Raw genomic sequence first — 19,422 nt, forward strand, 5'->3', positions numbered from 1 at the left:
CACAGAAAATCAAACTGCCAGTTTGGGATTGTGGTTCCCAGGTTCTTAGTGAGCTAATATTGATATGCTAAAGTAGGCCAAAGTTCAGCCATAGCTACCATGTAAGCTTCTAGCAAAAAGCCAGGTACTGTTAGGCCCTGCTAGGCACTGTTAGGCACTGTTAGGCCCTGCCAGGCACTGCTAGGCACTGCTAGGCCCTGCTAGGCATTGTTAGGCACTGTTAGGCACTGCTGGGCCCTGCTAGGCACTGCTAGGCACTGTTAGGCACTGCTAGGCCCTGCCAGGCACTGCTAGGCACTGCTAGGCACTGCTAGGCACTGCTGGGCCCTGCTAGGCACTGCTAGGCACTGTTAGGCACTGCTAGGCCCTGCCGGGCACTGCTAGGCACTGCTAGGCACTGCTAGGCCCTGCCAAGCACTGCTAGGCACTGCTAGGCACTGCTAGGCACTGCTAGGCACTGCTAGGCCCTGCCGGGCACTGCTAGGCACTGCTAGGCACTGCTAGGCCCTGCCAAGCACTGCTAGGCACTGCTAGGCACTGCTAGGCAAGGACACTAGTGGTGCGTCTCAGCATAGCCATCTAGCGGTAGGGGGTTTAAACACAACATAAACGTGAACTATTGTCTTACATGAATATTTTTACACGTAAACAAAAAAAATCAATATAGTATTGCTAAATAAAATATTGCAATACTCAAGTGTATCGTTTTTTTCTTACACCCCTATTTCTATATAGTAACATAATATAATATAGTACTTTTACTTAAGTAATGTTTTTTAAATTAGGACTTTGTATTTCTACTTTAGTGTGCTGTACTTCTTCTCATTATACTTACTACTGCACTGTACTAATGCAGGAGAGGTGCATGATGGGAAAATTAGTTCTGTGGACCAGTCACTTGACACAGTGGTTCCTAAACATTTTAATGTCAAGGACCTTTCTGCTCTTAGATGTTTTATTACAGAAAGTGTACAGCATGAAACCCATCACCAAAAAAAAGTCCTATATTCTGTCATTGTGTTACTTATGGATGGAATTATAGTGAAAATAAATCATTCCCCTTTTTCCTAGGGGCCCCCTGGGGGTCCCCGGACCCCACTTTGAAAACCACTGACTTAACACCATAATTGTGTGACAGACAACAGGCTGCCTCACACAGTCAGTGAAATGTCTCTGCTGCCCCCCAGTGGTGAAGCCCCATGTTACACTGTGTGTGGAGGCATCAGCTGGGGTTCTGAACTGTGCGTATGACACTATTTCCCTTCAAACACACTTTGCATCAGTCTCCGTGATAATAGTGAAAGATTTCCTCTTTTTTTTAAGAGTTTTTATACATTGCACACCAAAGCATTATGTTCCAGTACTAACTGAAAGGTATTGGTCGATCTAGTGTGCACACAAGAAAAAAATAGAAGAAGACACAACAACACTTATTAGCTCTCTATTACCTTCAGACGTCACACAACATAAAACCAGACAATTACAGCGAAATAGAAATAAATACCTAAAAGTCAAACTAAAACCAAAAAGCAATAACATCTCTGCTGCTGCTATTTGTCCGTTGTAACGTCAGTTAACAGCTGAGGTTGTTTGTGTGGTTGTTCCAGGCTAATATAAGCATTATATACTGTAACTACAACATAAGAAGCCCAGTCTGTGTCCTCCTGTATGCAAAATCCACTCAAAGATGTCTCTCTAAATTACTCAATAATTGAATTCCATGATACGGTTGTGTTGTCTGCAGACCCGTCCTACTCCGCCTCACCTCACCTCAGCCATGGCTGAGAACATCCTGGCTGCCGCCTGCGAGAGCGAATCACGCAACGCCGCAAAGAGGATGCGCCTCGACACCTATCACGTAAGTGTGTGGGTGTGGTCTAATTTATATATTAAAGGAAAAACGTGTTACTTGATGTGACGAATAGTGTACACCGGCTACTACATCTGGACTACACAAAGCACTTTGCACACTACGGGCAGTCCCAATCACACACACATTCATACACTGGTATAGGCCATACAAGGTGCCACTTGCTCATCCGATACACATTCACACACGCACATTCACACGCCGATGGCACAGCATCGGGACCAATTTTGGGGTTAGCATCTTATCTTCCAAGGACACTCGGACACGTAGACTGCAGGGCCAGGGATCGAACCGGCCTTCAGGTTGGTAGACGACCGTTCTACGGACACTTAGACTGCATGTTTACACCTCAAACATACCACTGATTCAGTTTAAACGCCATTCTAAAAAAGATATATATATATCTTTGTTGGGAGTCATACATGTGCAGTAAGTACTGCTAGCTTGTCAGTTGCAGAGTATGAGGGCGTGCCACGATATCAGCTAGGCGAGCATTATAACGTTAGTCTCTGAAGTAAAGGCTGGACTACAATAGAGCTGTTTGGAGTGGTTTGTGAACAGTGTTTTCTGTTGGAGATGGGGGTGGACTTTGGGCTTTTTCACTTTGTAAACCTATAACATGCACAAAAAAGATATATAACACAATAAAGGAAATGGGGAAAAGCCAAAAAGCATAATATGAGCACTTTAAAGTCACACTTTCTGAATACTGGCTGTGTGCATTTCTCTGTTGATTGAGCATTTTGATACTTAGCACCCTGCTTTATAATAAAAAATGACATGGAAATCTCACTTTTTACACAGTGATGTCGCACTAAAACAAAAATCCCTTCCGGGTAGACAACTAGTTGATTTGAATTCTGGAGATATTTGTAATCAGCAGACTTGTTTATTTTTGTTGTTATTTTCAACCGTAACTGTAATGTTATCTTTAAAAAAAAGATATTTACAAAATGGTAAAATAGTATTTAGTCAGCCACCAATTGTGCAAGTTCTCCCACTTAAAAAGATGAGAGAGGCCTGTAATTTTCATCATAGGTACACTTCAACTATGAGAGATAAAATGAGAAAAACAAATCCAGAAAATCACATTGTAGGACTTTTAATGAATTAATTGGTAAATTCCTCGCTAAAATAAGTATTTAGTCACCTACAAACAAGCAAGATTTCTGGCTCTCATAGACCTGTAACTTCTTCTTTAAGATGCTCCTCTGTCCTCCACTCGTTACCTGTATTAATGGCACCTGTTTGAACTTGTTATCCGTATAAAAGACACCTGTCCACAACCTCAAACAGTCACACTCCAAACTCCACTATGGCCCAGACCAAAGAGCTGTCAAAGGACACCAGAAAGAAAATGGTAGACCTGCACCAGGCTGGGAAGACTGCATCTGCAATAGGTAAGCAGCTTGGTGTGAAGAAATCAACTGTGGGAGCAATAATTAGAAAATGGAAGACATACAAGACCACTGATAATCTCCCTCGATCTGGGGCTCCACGCAAGATCTCACCCCGTGGGGTCAAAATGATCACAAAAACGGTGAGCAAAAATCCCAGAACCACACAGGGGGACCTAGTGAATGACCTGCAGAGAGCTGGGACCAAAGTAACAAAGGCTACCATCAGTAACACACTACGCCACCAGGTACTCAAATCCTGCAGTGTCAGACGTGTCCCCCTGCTTAAGCCAGTACATGTCCAGGCCCATCTGAAGTTTGCTAGAGAGCATTTGGATGATCCAGAAGAGGATTGGGAGAATGTCATATGGTCAGATGAAACCAAAATAGAACTTTTTGGTAAAAACCCAACTCGTCGTGTTTGGAGGAGAAAGAATGCTGAGTTGCATCCAAAGAACACCATACCTACTGTGAAACATGGGGGTGGAACCATCATGCTTTGGGGCGGTTTTTCTGCAAAGGGACCAGGACGACTGATCCGTGTAAAGGAAAGAATGAATGGGGCCATGTATCGTGAGATTTTGAGTGAAAACCAGCAAGGGCATTGAAGATGAAACATGGCTGGGTCTTTCAGCATGACAATGATCCCAAACACATCGCCCGGGCAACGAAGGAGTGGCTTCATAAGAAGCATTTCAAGGTCCTGGAGTGGTCTCCAGATCTCAACCCCATAGAAAATCTTTGGAGGGAGTTGAAAGTCCGTGTTGCCCAGCGACAGCCCCAAAACATCACTGCTCTAGAGGAGATCTGCATGGAGGAATGGGCCAAAATACCAGCAACAGTGTGTGAAAACCTTGTGAAGACTTACAGAAAACGTTTGTCCTCTGTCATTGCCAACAAAGGGTATATAACAAAGTATTGAGATGAACTTTTGTTATTGACCAAATGCTTATTTTCCACCATCATTTGCAAATAAATTCATTAAAAATCCTACAATGTGATTTTCTGGATTTTTGTTTTCCTCATTTTGTCTCTCATAGTTGAAGTGTACCTATGATGAAAATTACAGGCCTCTCTCATCTTTTTAAGTGGGAGAACTTGCACAATTGGTGGCTGACTAAATACTATTTTGCCCCACTGTATATAGTCAAACACGGTGGTCAGACCTATCTGACGTTTATTTTCTGTCCTGTGTTGCTGTTCATAACGTTAGATTTGGTTTATCAAAGACACTAGGTCTTTGATAAACCAAATCTAACATTATGAACAGCCGCATCTCACTGCCAGTCGGACTGGCTGCTAGTTTGGGTGGGGTCATTTTCTGTAGTGTGTGTGGCCCAACAAAAAAGCCCAAATAAGCTCTCCAAGCTAACGTTAGTGAAAGTGTTGACATACATTACAGGCCAAAAGTTTGGACACACCTTCTCATTCAATGTGTTTCCTTTTTATTTTCTTGACTATTTACATTGTAGATTCTCACTGAAGGCATCAAAACTATGAATGAACACATATGGAATTATGTACTTAACAAAAAAGTGTGAAATAACTGAAAACATGTCTTATATTTTAGATTCTTCAAAGTAGCCACCCTTTGCTTTTTTATTAATAAGGGAAACAATTCCACTAATTAACCCTGACAAAGCACACCTGTGAAGGTAAAACCATTTCAGGTGACTACCTGAAATGTAGTCATTGAGAGAACACCAAGGGTTTGCAGAGTTATCAAAAAAGCAAAGGGTGGCTACTTTGAAGAATCTAAAATATAAGACATGTTTTCAGTTATTTCACACTTTTTTGTTAAGTACATAATTCCATATGTGTTCATTCATAGTTTTGATGCCTTCAGTGAGAATCTACAATGTAAATAGTCATGAAAATAAAGAAACACATTGAATGAGAAGGTGTGTCCAAACTTTTGGCCTGTACTGTATGAAAGCATCAAAATGATGTTGTTCCTGGTCCCTGTTTGCTCAGCGCGGTTAAATTGTTTGTACAGGAACATTGTAATTGGTCTATATGAGACCTTAAAATAATGTTCTTCTTCTAGCGCATAACCCTGGGTTCTTAATACCAGTTGCAATTCTGTCCACCCAGCTGGCTGTATAGTATTTTGAAAATGAAAGCCCCTCATTTCCTGTTTCCTCTTCCAGGATGAGCAGATCTCTCTGGACAAGCCGTCCAGCGGTGGAGGGGGTCTAAGGGAGCCGGCGTCCCTCGCTCACTCCGCCTACTCCCTGGCCGCATCAGCCTTCTCCTCCCAGGACACCCAGCTCTACATCAACGGAGCCGGCCTCAGCTACGGTTACCGTGGATACCCGGGCCTGGGCGCAGCCATGCAACACCCCGTTTCCCTGACAACCGGCGCTGCTGCTCAGAGCAACGGTGAGAGAGAACGGGGAGTGGGGGACAGAGGAAGAGGGTCATTATGGAGACAAGAGAGATGATGGACAAGACACCATAGTTAGAGGAGAAAGTGGATAAAAAGAGGGAGCAGGCAGGGGAGGAGGGGGGAGATGAAAGGAAATAGTGTGAGTAGGTAATTTGAGGATGAATACGGAGGAAATGAAGGGAAGAAAGTGGTGTAAGGAGACATAGCAGCAGATGATGGTGTGAAACAGCTAACACACACACACACACACAAAGCTGATGTAAGCCTCGCTTAAATATGGAGTTCAAGTGATTATTACAGGCTTTTCAAATTCTGAAAACTCTAACTGAGGTCTCTTTAGTAGCTTAAGTGTCCATCAGCTGTTTAAAGGAATATTTCACCGCTGGAAAGCTGAATATATCTTTAAATTGGGTCACTTATGTAGTAGAAATGTGAAAAAAATTGAAATTGGTGCCTTCTAGGCCGAGAAAAGCCAGAAAATGTGTTCTGGTCTTATATGGATGAAAACACCAAATCCCAGAATGCACCTGCTTCGTTGCTTTGAGTCCACCCTCCCAACGCCCTACCGCTTGACAGACCGACAGAGGCATTCAACTCAACTCCGCGTGTTTTATTGTCATTTCAACCATATACACGAAACAACGTTTCATCGTGACTCAAGTGGTGTTACACATTTAACATATATAAAAACGACATTATATAAAAACGACATACCGAAACAGGCTACATTTAGTACACACACTTTATAGGCTCCGTAAAGTTCAGCTAACGCATACTAGCATTAGCGCTTGGCGGGCTGTAAACACCGAGCATAAACACAGCCGCTGAATTAGTGTGTAATGTAGAATGGTCGGCATTTAACAGTCACAAACTCCACCAGCAGTTAGCAGTTAAATGGATACAAATCACCACATTTCTGCGCCACTCGGTGTTAACACAGCCCACCTCTTTTACCTGGCGACAGAGCATCTCTAGCTCGGAGGGCTAGCAGGCCTGGTAGCTGGACAGTCCGGTACGCTATTCAGGCATGTTTCCACAACAACAAAAACACAGCAGGAGTTTCGTTGAAGGAGGATGTAGTCCAGCTTGTTGATTAATGAGCAGACACTTGCAAGCAGGATGGCTGGGACAGGTGGACAGCTAGCGTTAGCTTTCCACCTAGCCGATGAGGATGTCCCCTAGCCGGCTAGCGGCATTGAGCGACACCGCTGGTCTCCGTGCAAGGCGCGGCTCAACGAGTGTGCCGAGTATTGCGTCTGTAATAACGTTTCCTCCATATTCTCCAATCTGTACCGATGTATCCCGGTGGTACACACGTCCGGTAGTTTGAATGCAGATAATTGTTGTAAATGTTTTCTGCTGAAAACCGAAAGCCTGTTTAGCGAAGATTCAAGACGGCTGACAGTCGTTTTCATTCGGAATACCTCGGCCAGACTCGGCAGTCCAACCCCCTGTGGGCGTGTTGAAAACATACGGAAGTAGATCCTACTACTGGCTGTAGTCCTTTGCCTCTGGCCCAAAAATCTTCCAATGACGCAAAAATCGTCATTTTACGTCATCGGAAGATTTTTTCCAGGCCCCAAATGCAGAAATCTCTCGTCTCAGGGGGACACGAGGGAGGGAGGCACGGTCATTCAGAAATACTATCGGGTTTCTACTGATACAAAGCTGAATGCTAAATCGGTGAAGTATCCCTTTAAAGACTAGGGTTGGGTACCAAAAACCGGTTCCGAAAAAAACCGGTATCTACCGGGCCGAATGACTACGGAGATTCAGGTGCCTCATTTTGGTGTCACTTTGGCTGCCCTCTGGTGCTCCGAAACGGACGTTAAAGGCAATGGAAGCATCGCTGCAGCTGACGCTAGTTAACACTACACTTGGCAGCAGGTAGCCTACGTAGCATTAGCCTACCGTTAGCTAGTAGCTGGCATAGTTAAAATGCTGACCGCTAAACAGTCCAACATGTGGCCGTATTTCACTGGAAAGGATTCCACCACCTGGACATCCAACAGTCTGCAGCTAAAGACACAGAGTAGCCTAGCTGCACTTTGCGAGACAGCATGGCCACTGCCGAGGTTCCTTTCCTCCATTTAGTGGTGGTTGTTGTTGTTGTTAAAAGCTATAGTGTGCGATTATTTTCTATAAATAAACATTTTACAAAATGGTGTAGTCCGCAGCATCTCGTTCTCAGCCACTCCCTCTGTTCGCTGATTGGACCGGTTAAAGATTGGCTGGAGAAAAAAAACGTGAATATACCGTAAACCCAGACATAGTACTGAAAGTGCATTATGAAAAAAATCTCTTTTCCTGGGATTTGGGGTGTTATTTTGTGTCTCTGTTGCTTCCACACACATACAAACTTTGAAAAAAATCCATCCATGGTGTTTTGAGTGAGATACAGGTTTCTGAATGTGTCCTGCCTTCAGTCTCCGGGTAAGCTGTTCAAAATCGGCACGACTTGTGACGTCATAAGCCGAAATGAGCTGGCTAACCACAACCGTTAGCTCGTAGCGTTAGCATGCTAACGCTAATGCTTACGCTAGCATACTACCTCGTTCTCAATAGCAAAGCACTGCTACAACACACACAAGTTCACCATAATCTACAGAAGAACTACTTCCATGTGCGCCCTCATTTAGAAGTCTCCCAGCTAATCCTACCTTGTAACTGACCAAAGTTGAAGAAACAGGCTTTCTTTTACTGTCTCTAGAGTTAGCTAGCTGACATGCTCTACATCTGAGCTACTGAGCATGTGCGAGTGCAATCAAAGATAGTACAGAAGAAGAAGAAGAAGAAAAGAGGTCTCACTCTGTAGCTAAAACAGAAACCAGGTGAAAAGAGGTTCTGCAGCAGTGAGAGAGAGCTGTGCAGTACAACAATAATACGGTGTTTTTTTGAAAATTAAACCATGTAAACCTATTCTGATACAACCTTAAAATACAATTATGAACCTGAAAATGAGCATAATATGGGCGCTTGAAGGAAAATGAAATATGAGCGGAAGTACATAGGAGGGCGGAGCCAGGCTAATCTGAGTTGACAAAGTTAAGCTAGGGCTTTGTCGAATGGATGGATGTTTAGAGCAAAAGTGAACCCAAACGGAAGGGCTCAGCTTTCACTTGTTGTCTCAGGATGTAGCCCAACAAGCTGCAATCGGTCTAGCGTAGCTTGGAGCATCTGCGTTTATGTACCACGTTTAGGAGCTTAAAGGAATGTCGGGATATTTTGAAGTGTGGTTGTATGAGCTACTTCTCCATAGTCAGTGTGTTAGCTCCAGTAGATGGGGGTCAGCACTCCCCCAGTTTGGAGAAGCAGGCAGGAGTACTGACACAGAAGCTAAGCAATGTCCTGCTGTGGACGGGGGCCGCAGGTAAACGCTTTATAGACACCTAAAAACATCTATATCAGTTTAAGTGTGTCCTATATTTAGAATATTTTCACCCCTTTACCTTGGTGTCAGACAGCTCTTTAGGTCATTTAACCTCGCCGAACACAGGAGTTGTTGGTCTATTGCTGCCTCCATAAGATAGTATACTTGTGGTATTGTGTGTCTTTGGTGAATTAACCACACTACACTGCACACTATCCCTTTAATGTTGTCTTTCATCAAGAACTTGTCCTGACATATACTGTAGTTTCTTTTCTGGGGAGGCACACATATACTACAGCATAGCTTCGGCGGCTAGGTGGTTTAAGTTTAGAAACATTTTGAGCCTAATATCAGTTCACACATAGGCTTATCACCAAGTTGGTTGTAGTGGGTGAACAGAAAAATACACATCTATAACGTGGGACAGGTGCGTCGGAGAATGGGGGGAGTAGGTGTTGTTGGGTGATGGTCTAGAACGGAAACGTTGCCAGCTATTAAATATTATTTTTGCAAGTTTGACAGTGTGTGGGAGTTTCTTTACAAAGTTCTAATCGCTAACATAGCGGACTCATGGAAAAATACATTGGTTATCATTTTTTTGTCATGACTAATTTATTAATGACTCAGCAAACTCTGTATTCATTAGAATGAATTAGCCTTGCCAGCCTACTCACTGGAGTTCCACAACTACACATATCCTATACTATAAGTACAGTATTATTTTTGTCCCCTTCAAAAATTGCTTTTGAGAAATTTCATGTTTATTGTCCCCCCCAACTGTTGAACTGATGAAATGTACGCCCATGCCCTTAAAGTGATGGTTCGGAGTAATTTCACCCTAGGGTCCTTTGCACCATGACCTCCAGCCAAACACCCCCCCAGAAGCTTTTATCACCTGGGTCTAACATTGGGAGAGTTAGCGTAGAGTAGCGTTATCAGCTGAATAGCTTAGCGCAGGGGCTAATGGATCCGAAGTGTCTCTTAACATTACCCCACTAATAATGCCCGAAATGATACCAAAGGTCTACACTAGTATATATAGGTTATGCACTCATAAAACGATGGATTGTAAAGTTTGTAAGTACACCAGAAGTTTATGTAAATAACACTTGCCTGCTCTCTTCAGCTCTCTGCTGCTGCTGCTGCTGTTACACCGGGCAGTAAGAGTGCTTAGGGCCGTCTACAAATTACAACACCGAAAGAGATGCAACAAAAATATTTATTAATAATGATTAAATAAGGTAATGTCTCCAAACTTACCTCAATTATAACTTGTCTCTTGCTAGTTATTCTACAGTACTTACTTTTAAAAATAAGTTAAATTAATAAATATTTTTGTTGCAGCTCCTTTCGGTGTTGTAATTTGTAGACGGCCCTAAGCACTCGTCTTTACAGCAGCAACAACAACGGCAGAGAGCAGAAGCCAGCAGGCAAGTGTTATTTACATAAACTTCTGGTGTACTTACAAACTTTACAATCCATCGCTTTTATGAGTGCATAACCTATTTGTACTACTGTAGACGTTTGGTATCATTTCGGCATTATTAGTGGGGTAATGTTAAGAGACACTCCGGATCCATTAGCCCCGCGCTCGTTATAGCGGCTAACGCCTTTACGCTTAACCCTCCCAATGTTAGACCCAGGTGAAAAAGCTTCTTGGGGGTGTTTGGCTCGAGGTCATGGTGCAAAGGACCCTTAGGGTGAAATTATCCGAATCATCACTTTTAACATCCACCTAGTTTGCGGTTCTGGGTCACTGAAATGAGCAAACATGCATTCATCATTTCATAAAAAAAAAAAACCCCAAATTTCTCCCCCCCTCTACATCCCCCCCCCTTTCACCTTTTATTTATCTCTCCTTTCTCTCCTCCACACCTGGCTCTTCTGTTCTTTCCGTCACTTCGTCAATCTCTACCTTATCCCTCCCTCCTTTTCTTCCCCCTCTCCACCCCACCTTCAGGCCCCACAGACCTCAGCATGAAGTCTCTCTCCTCTGCCAACATCAGTAACTCCTCCTCCTCTGCCTCCGCCAACAACAGCCTGGGTGGGCGGGGCAGCGGGGGTGGCGGAGGGGGCGGGGCCTCGACCCAGCTCAGCCAACCGGAGATCACAGCTGTGCGTCAGCTGATTGCCGGCTACCGGGAGTCGGCCGCCTTCCTGCTTCGCTCGGCAGACGAGTTGGAGAACCTCATCCTGCAGCAGAACTGATCTGGGGGAAACGTCAGAGAATACACACACACACACACACACAGACACACACACATACACTTCCCATTGTTTTTGTGTCCGTCTGCGTCCCCTGTCTCTCCTCATCGACGCTGAACACCAGACCTCTTTTTTTTGTGCTATTCCCTGCCTTCTCTTTGATAACAGAGGGACAGAGTGAGGATGATGAATCCAAACCCCACCATCCCTAAAACAATCCCCCCTCACAACCTCCATCCATCCATTCTGAAAATGAAAAAAAAAGGAGCATTTGGACTCTGAAGGGATTTCTTCCTCTCCTCTCTGGGAGCACCTCACAATCAGCACTACACTCTGAGCCAAGGAGTGAGGAGGAGAGGAAGAAAGGAGGAGAGGAGCCTGAAAGAAGAGTAAAAGAGACTGTTGGAAAAAAAAAGAAAAGAAAGACTTTGCCTCCTCGTGGCTGGAGAAGTGATGTTTGTGGAGCTCCAAGTCGGGGAGTTTTGATTGACGGGTGCCCTGGCCAACGCCGTCTTATGATGATAACAATTTAAAAAATGAATACTGACTCCCTGAATTAGTACGACTGAAGCTGTTTGTTAAATGACAAGTGTTTTTTGATTGGATTGAGTATTTAATTTGTTCTTCTTTTTGGGGGAGTCCAGTGAGCATTTGTTTAGTTTTTGACCCTTCCCAAGTGACTGGAAGAAAGAGGCGGTTTGACTTATCCACACAGATAGCACTAAATAGGAAAACCAGACTTCGAGTCCCGAGGGGCGAGAGGATGGGAACTGGACAAGAAAAAGAGGAGTAGTTGTTGTTGTTGTTGTTGTTGTTGTTGTCGTGCTGCAGGCTTGTATATAAGCTCTCGGTGTCCTTTAGCACTTTTCCCTCACCTGACACCCCCGTCCTCCTCACCCCCTTTTACCCAGGGAGCTCCTTGCTACTTATGCATCCAAGACGCCATGTGGACCACCAGGAAATACCTCAGATCAGACCTGCCAACTCCATTTTCAGTTCCTCACACACACACACACACACACACACACACACACACACACACACACACTCACATAAACATACACACACTCTGCAAGTGAATGGTAACATTCCCACCAGAAGCCAGTTTACTTCTACTTTACCACCCGATGTCTTCAAGGTTTATATATATTTTGGGGTGGGGGATCAAACTGTATTTCACAAAAGACCTGTAATGTGGAAACGATGAAGCATTCAAGAACTGATGATGTAAACACTGAAATCTTTTTTTCTTTCATGTGCTGCTGTATATAACCACTTCATGTAGAAAGACTTGAGAAGAATCCGAGTTGAACGGTGACTTTCTCCTTAAATGGGGTGTGTGTGTGTGTGTGTGTGTGTGTGTGTTGTGGGGGGGGGGTTTCTTAAATGAAAGGGGGGTTAAATGTTGACCTCCTGCTTCTACTTTTTACAAATGTAGATGCATCGCCAACGAAACCTCAGCATCGTTCTGTTTAACTCCCCTCCTCCTCTTCTTCCCTCCATTGGACCTACTCTTCTAGCCATTGCTATTGTTATTATTATTATTATTATTAGTATGATTATAATGATGAACCTTCATGTTGCTGCTGCTAAACAAAAACCGGACCTTCTGCCATAGACCTGAAACCTCAACCAAGCCGGGCGTTAGCTAGCCGCTGTGCCCCCTGGAAACCCGAGCGAAAAAAAAATCCTGACCTCGAGTGCACCTGGACCCGACGAAGCCTCCCAGGAGGACTGGGTGAAACCCCTCCTACCTTTATCCACGGGCCCGTCCCGCCTCGCTCAGACCACCTGGTTGCTCTCTTTGTTTTTTCGCTTCCTAGGGCTTGATTCGTGTTGTGTTTTGTGACTTTCTAACTGTGACTCCTTTCAACCTTTTCCTTCCCATGATTCCACCCTCTGGATGTCCGCGGGGAGGGATGTATTACACCTTCACTGTGGCACTCCATCACAGGCCAACAAGTACACACTCGAAACCCCTTCAAGGGAGCAGACTAGTCCAGTAACACTGATGAACTGGTTAGGGATGAATCTTCATCTAACCCAGAAGGAAAGCAAGGCGTTGGCACTAAATGACTGCAGAGAACTTTTAAAAGACAAAGTCCATCCTTCATCCTGTCAGCTTTTGCTTTCAGCCATGTTGATACCACGCCTTATGAAGGTAGTTTCTGTTGTAAGAGCTTTGAGAAGGTTATTTATTGAATAGCTGGTGAACCTGTTGTCCTGGCCAGAGTTCAGCCACAGCCTCTAGCTTGACATTTCGAAAATATGAGAGATTGATACCGTTATCTACTGTATGTTAAATGATGAAGCAACTCTAGTTTAGTTTTGTCTCTTGGTACGGTTGCAAAAAAAAAGCCAAATTGTCTGGATGGAGTAGCTCTTAGCTTCTGGTTGATCTTTTCCACTCGACAGCTGTAGTACAGAAGAAGTTGGGAAAAGAAGAAAAAGACAAACCGAGGCATCGCTCCGTGCGCTGTGGGCTTCGACTGTCCCGTCATCTTGATTTGCTCCCTGTTTCTGCACACTGAGCGAAGCAACAGTCATCTGTGATTTGAAGGGGGGGAGGCTGTGTGTGACTTGCACTGCTGAAGTCAGACGAGAGCAGTGAAAGAGGTGTGGTGTGTTTTTTTGCAATGCAAATGATAATCATAGCATTTAACTGGTGGTTGGATGGTTTGTGTAGTGAAATCTGTATCATACGTACTGACTGATGACGTGTGAAGAGCCCATTAACCCAAAACCTCCGTCACAAACTTTCACTGATGTACCACCGCGTCGAGTTCCCATTAGTTTGAAATGTTGAAAATGTAAAATGATTTCATTCATGGCAGATTAGACGTAGAATGAATGAAGAATTTGTCTTTGTCATTTTATCACAAAACGGGAAGCTCTGTTTAAAGTGTACTGATCACTGAATGACACGAGAGAAATATGCAAAAAGGAACGACCCAACTAGGGGGTGGGGGGGATGATGTCGTTAGAGTCAGACATGTTGGGCTACCAACGCTCTTAGAGGTGCAGTCCCATTTTGAAAAGGTTGGTGATGTGTTGTCACTACGATTTGATTAAGTTTGTTAAAGATTAGATTAATCCGCCCTGTGAAATAATAGAAGAAACCCACAAAAAAAATAAAAACGTTGTGAGCCCCACTGAGGTACAATCATTTCCCCTCTAATTTCCCCCCTAATTTTAGTGTTTTTGTGTTGTTGGGCAAAAAATTCCATAATTATCTTCCAACATTTTTGTTATTCAAGTGGTCTAAGATAAAAACCAGACTTCTGCATTGCCTCTTGGCTCTGTTTTCAGGCTTTAGAAAATCTAGCCCGTGAGGGAAGACTTTGGCCAATCACAGGTCATTTTCAGACCGAGAGAGAGAGCGTTCCTATTGGCTGTTCAGTGCATGCGTTGCCCGTGCGACAGAGAGACGGAGAGCTGCAGGGAGAGTTCTCACTCTACTTCAAATTCGGGTGTTTCTTTGCTTTCTAAACCACTGCAGGTGTATTGCTGATGTCTCTCCTCTTATCAGATATTATTATCATTAATGTTTATGATGGAGGCTCATCACAGCTACACAAAAATACTCTGCTGGTCTCACGTCACAGCAGGAGCCAATGGTTTTCACTTTGACTTACAATTCAGGGGATTTCAGGAAGAATTTCAATCCCAAAATCCTGACTCATAACAGCCATACGTTACAGTACAGAATCGGTTTGAAATGGTTCCGTGTTGGTTTATTATCTGCACTTGAAGGATGATCAAAAAGAAAGGAATAGAGCCACAGTTGGAATTGGAGATCTTAATCCAACGGGAACAATTTGAAAAACGAGAGCAGTTTAGGATTGTCTGTAAATGGTGAAGAGGGCCTTATTGCAGTTCATCCTCCTCTTCCTCCCTCCCTCCTCAGTTTGATTCTTGCTATTGTCGGCTAAAAAACTCCTCTGGATTATTTTCTTCCTAGAAATAATTCAGTTTTACCAAACTCAATTGAACCGCTGAGATCGTCCCAAAAAGGAAGGGAAACAAAGTGCCCTGCGTGGAATTCTTGGTCAGGCTGTCGCTGATTTGAGAGTATTTGAAGTGATAATCAGGTAGTCTGTGGGGTTCCTAAGTGTCAAAGCTCTCGCCAACCTCAGAAAAAGGGTTTTCTACGAGTGTTTCTGAGCCCAGGTCAGTTTACTTCAAAGCTGCAGAACAACACCACACACACAAAAACCTGTACACAAAAAAAGAACTAGGCAAATGACAATCTTTAGAAAGGTGTAATTTGCTCACTGTTTGATTTCCATTCCTTGTGTCTGTCTGTTGTGTCCCGTGGGACAGACCGGGCCAATAATCAGAGTGGTTTCAGCCCTCCGTTCTCCTCCTGTTGTTGTTGTTGTTGTTGTTGTTGTTATCTCCACCGGCTCAGCAAACGGCCGACACCCATTTCTATCTGATTTCTATTTTTTAGAATTATTATTATTATCAGTGTTCTGAATCTTCTTAACATTATTATTTTATAGATATATTTTGCAGTGCAACTAAAGTGGTCTTTTTTGAAATAAGATATTTTGTACACATTTTGCCTACACTGCACATTCCAAATGTGGATGTCAACCAACATGGGGGGGGGGGGGTTGGCCTGACCGGCATCAGCGCCAACATTTGTCAAATCTCTGATATATACGATGGACGGATTTAAAGCTCTTACTGTCCCGATAACCCAACTCCTCATGAGTGTAATGTCCCTTTAAAGGTTACGGTTCCACACCGACACGGTTGTAGGATCACCGTGTCGGTGTTCATCTAACCTAAAAAAGGATTCCATGTGTTTGGAGGCTTGAAGAAGAAGAGCCTTGAGAAAAGGTCACGGCGACTTCCTGACCTGTCAGATGTCACGGAGGCGTAAAGATGGACGCTCCGGCTGGCAACATTTTCTTTTGCAGGATGGTAGGGGAAGACTCATGAATGGCTAGTACTCGTTGCCTGCTCTGGTTGGGTTGGTTGGGTTTAGGCAAGAGGACTGGGATTGGTTATGGTTAGGGTAAGAATGTCAGGGCGAGCCAATCGGGGATCAGTCTTCCCCTACCAGCCTTCAAAAAAGAAAATGTGCCTCTGGCTGACAAAAAGCAGCTGAGAACAGAATGTCCCAGTTATTACTACAGCACTAAGTCAAAGGTCTTACCACCTTATCTGTACGACATATAGCCTTTTAGTCTTCAGTGGAAAACTAGTTCAAGTTTATGGAAGAAGATTAGGGCCACGTGTGAGTTCTGAGTTTAACAATTCTAAGAAAAAAGTCAGAATTCAGACTTTTTTTAAAGTCATAGTAATTTATAAAGTCTAAAAATGTTAAAGTTTTTAGAAAGTAGTCATAATTCTGAGAATAAAATCTGAATTCTGAGTTTTTTTTAAAAAACTTTAAAAGACAATGTAGACTTAAAAAAAAATCTGAATTCTGATTTTGAAGTCAGAACTCAAATAAATCTTTCCACATGCAGCCCTAATCCTCTTCCGTACAAGTTAAAGACAAGTGAAATATTGAAATGATTATCTCTTTATTTGTCACTCACAGTGACCTCCACAACTTTTCACACAACTACCACAACGATTCTTCTCTTGGATATTTCAAGGCTGTCTATGGAGGAACATGGTTGACATATTTCAACCAAATTGTAGGAAGCCAATGTGTTTATTAATAGAGAATAAGATGAATCTCAAACTACTGGGAGCTGTTAGCTGAGCTCAGGAGCCCAATAAATGCTTGACTACACTGTAAAATATGCTACTTTATCAATTTTAATTTCTTAATTCCTTCTTAATACATGATGTAAATCTGGACATTTCCTAGAATATCATTTTGGTGAAAGAAAACCTAATCCTTCACTTTTAATTTCGTTTTTTTTCTTTCGTTCTTAATAATTTGTGTTCATTTGAAGAACATCCTCAGATCTTTAAAGGCAAAGACATTTTTGGGAAATATCTTATTGGCTTTCTTGCCGAGAGTTAGTAGAGAAGATTGATACCGCTGTCACGTCTGTGCGTTAAATATGAAGCTGCAGTCAACCTAGTCTTAGCTTAGCATAAAGACTGGAAACCGAGGGAAACGGGTAGCCTGGCTAGCCGTTTCCCCCTGCTTCCAGTCTTTATGCTAAGCTAAGCTAACTAGCTGCAGCTTCGTGTGTACCAAACCGACGTGATAGTGACAGTGCTGCAGGGGGAGCTTGGAACCCTCAGAGGAGCTGTGATGCCGGCCGGGTCTTCAAAACCATCACACACTTCTTGAGCCAGTCTGGTCTCAACACACACACACACACACAAAATTGAAGAAAAAAAAGAAATGAAAGGAGAAAAAACAATGGACCTTTTTTATTTTTCTATAATGGCAGCGTGTACTGTCAAAATCAAAAGAATGGCTTTCTGAGCCCAGTTGTTTTTAACTTGTGTTCCTTTTCGGTGGTGCTTTAGATGCTTTCATTGATTTATTTATTTTTTGCGATATTTGATTCTTTTCTTTGTCTGTGTTCACCTGACTTTGTACCGGACTCTTGATTGTCTTGATTTCCCTCCGCCGGGGGCTTTGTACCTACAGTAATACCAATGTGAAACCTGTATTCTCCTCATGATTTGACTCAGTGAAAGTGTGATGTTTACATGTACAGATTTTTGCGATTCTTTCTGGTTTGTTTTTTTTGTTTCCTCTCATCTCTCTATCCTTCTTTCCCCCCCCCATCATCCCTGTTTTCAGTTAATCTGACTCCTTCCTTACACACTGAAGGGAAATGGGACTGCGTCTAAACATAATTTTAACCACTTCACACATAAGCCTATGTCGCTCGAGGGGACACGTTGACGTCGATCACTTTTCTTCACCAGACTCCTGCTTACATTTTTCCTTTTTAGCTTTTAGAAATGCCTTGTTAGCAGTCAGTTAGCATCTGGGCTAAAGGTGTGCCTCTGTTTGGGCTGAGGAACACAAGGTCACTGTGTGCCAACGGTGCAGGATTTCATTTCGGTGCTCTGGTGAAGGAACGTCACGCGGCTGAAATTTTAAAGCGCTGCACCTCGGACGAAACCGATTGTTTGTCGTTGTTGTTTTTTTTTGAGGAAGGGGGGGGGAGTCGAGCTGTGCGTTTGTTTGGCTCAGCGGGGGCCGACCTCTCGGCTAACTCCACAGCACACAAAAATCCCAGTGGGGCCACGGTGACCCCCCCCACTGGTGTGTCCTCAGTGAATGATAAGCCATGACAGACCCCGTGTGTCGGGTCTATTAGTATATTTAGCAAAACTTTAAACTGCAGAAGACAAAACTCAACCTCAGGAAAAAAAAGGACATCACTTTTGTAAAAACACATCTACTGAAGGCCCATTTCCCTCTCTTTGATACCATATAAATTATATCAAAAATTCTTTTTATATTTATTGTGTTTATAATTATAACAGTGGATACTTTTTTTTTTTTTTTTTTTCAGTAACTGTGGCTAAATATTTTGATTCTTTAGAAAAAAAGTGTTGATAATATATGTGAAGCAAGTGATCGAGGAAAAAAAAACTAGAGAAGAAAAGAAAATTTTTCTTCTGTCTGTTGGTTTGTTTAGCCCAACAATGAGAACATATCATTCTGGTCCATGACAAAGAAACCAATGATCGATAAAAACGGAGCTTTCTTTTGTGTGATGTCACTGCTAAGGCTGAAATGTTTCTGGACTTAAAAAAAAAAACAAAAAAAAACAATTGTGACCATTTTAGTTTAGTTTTTTTTGTTTTCTCCCGAGCTGTACGTCACAAAGCTAAATCTACTAATAAAACGGTGTGCTATCTATCAAACAGAGCAGCGTTTCTTCTTTATATTACACTCCCACTGATGAGGGAAAGGTACAAGTTACTCCTTACTGTTACTTTCTAGTTCCACTTACATTACTCCACTACATTTATATGACAGCTGTAGTTGATTTTACACTTTTTATTCACATATAGGCTTAAAGGTATTTTTTGGGGGGCATTTCAGCCTTTAATGGAAAGGACAGCTAGATATGAGGGGGGGGGACATGCAGGAAAATCATCAGAGGTCAAACTCAAACCCTGGACCTTCTTTGTCGAGGCATACACCCCTACATATGTGCGCCCACTCTACCAACTGAGCTAACCCAGCCACGCTGTGTAGTGTTTTAAGTATTTGATTAGCTAAAATCAACGTCTTCATTCATAA

At 43.1% G+C, this 19,422-nt stretch overlaps 1 protein-coding gene across 4 annotated transcripts in view; it reads left to right on the forward strand.

The window, feature by feature from the left end:
• LOC120558328 (nucleolar protein 4-like) overlaps positions 1-12,537 on the forward strand; it is a 212,840-nt gene extending 200,303 nt beyond the window's left edge. For 2 of the 4 annotated variants that reach the window (XM_039799257.1, XM_039799259.1), the window contains 3 exons: positions 1,745-1,858; positions 5,418-5,649; positions 10,987-12,537. In XM_039799257.1, coding sequence (XP_039655191.1) covers positions 1,745-1,858; positions 5,418-5,649; positions 10,987-11,234 — 594 coding nt within the window. In that variant the 3' untranslated portion in view covers positions 11,235-12,537. The other 2 variants (XM_039799258.1, XM_039799260.1) reach the window with 2 other exon arrangements.
• The last annotated feature ends 6,885 nt before the right edge of the window (positions 12,538-19,422 follow it).

The sequence above is a fragment of the Perca fluviatilis genome, chromosome 5 (assembly GCF_010015445.1).
Source record: "Perca fluviatilis chromosome 5, GENO_Pfluv_1.0, whole genome shotgun sequence".
In the NCBI taxonomy this organism is placed as follows: domain Eukaryota; kingdom Metazoa; phylum Chordata; class Actinopteri; order Perciformes; family Percidae; genus Perca; species Perca fluviatilis.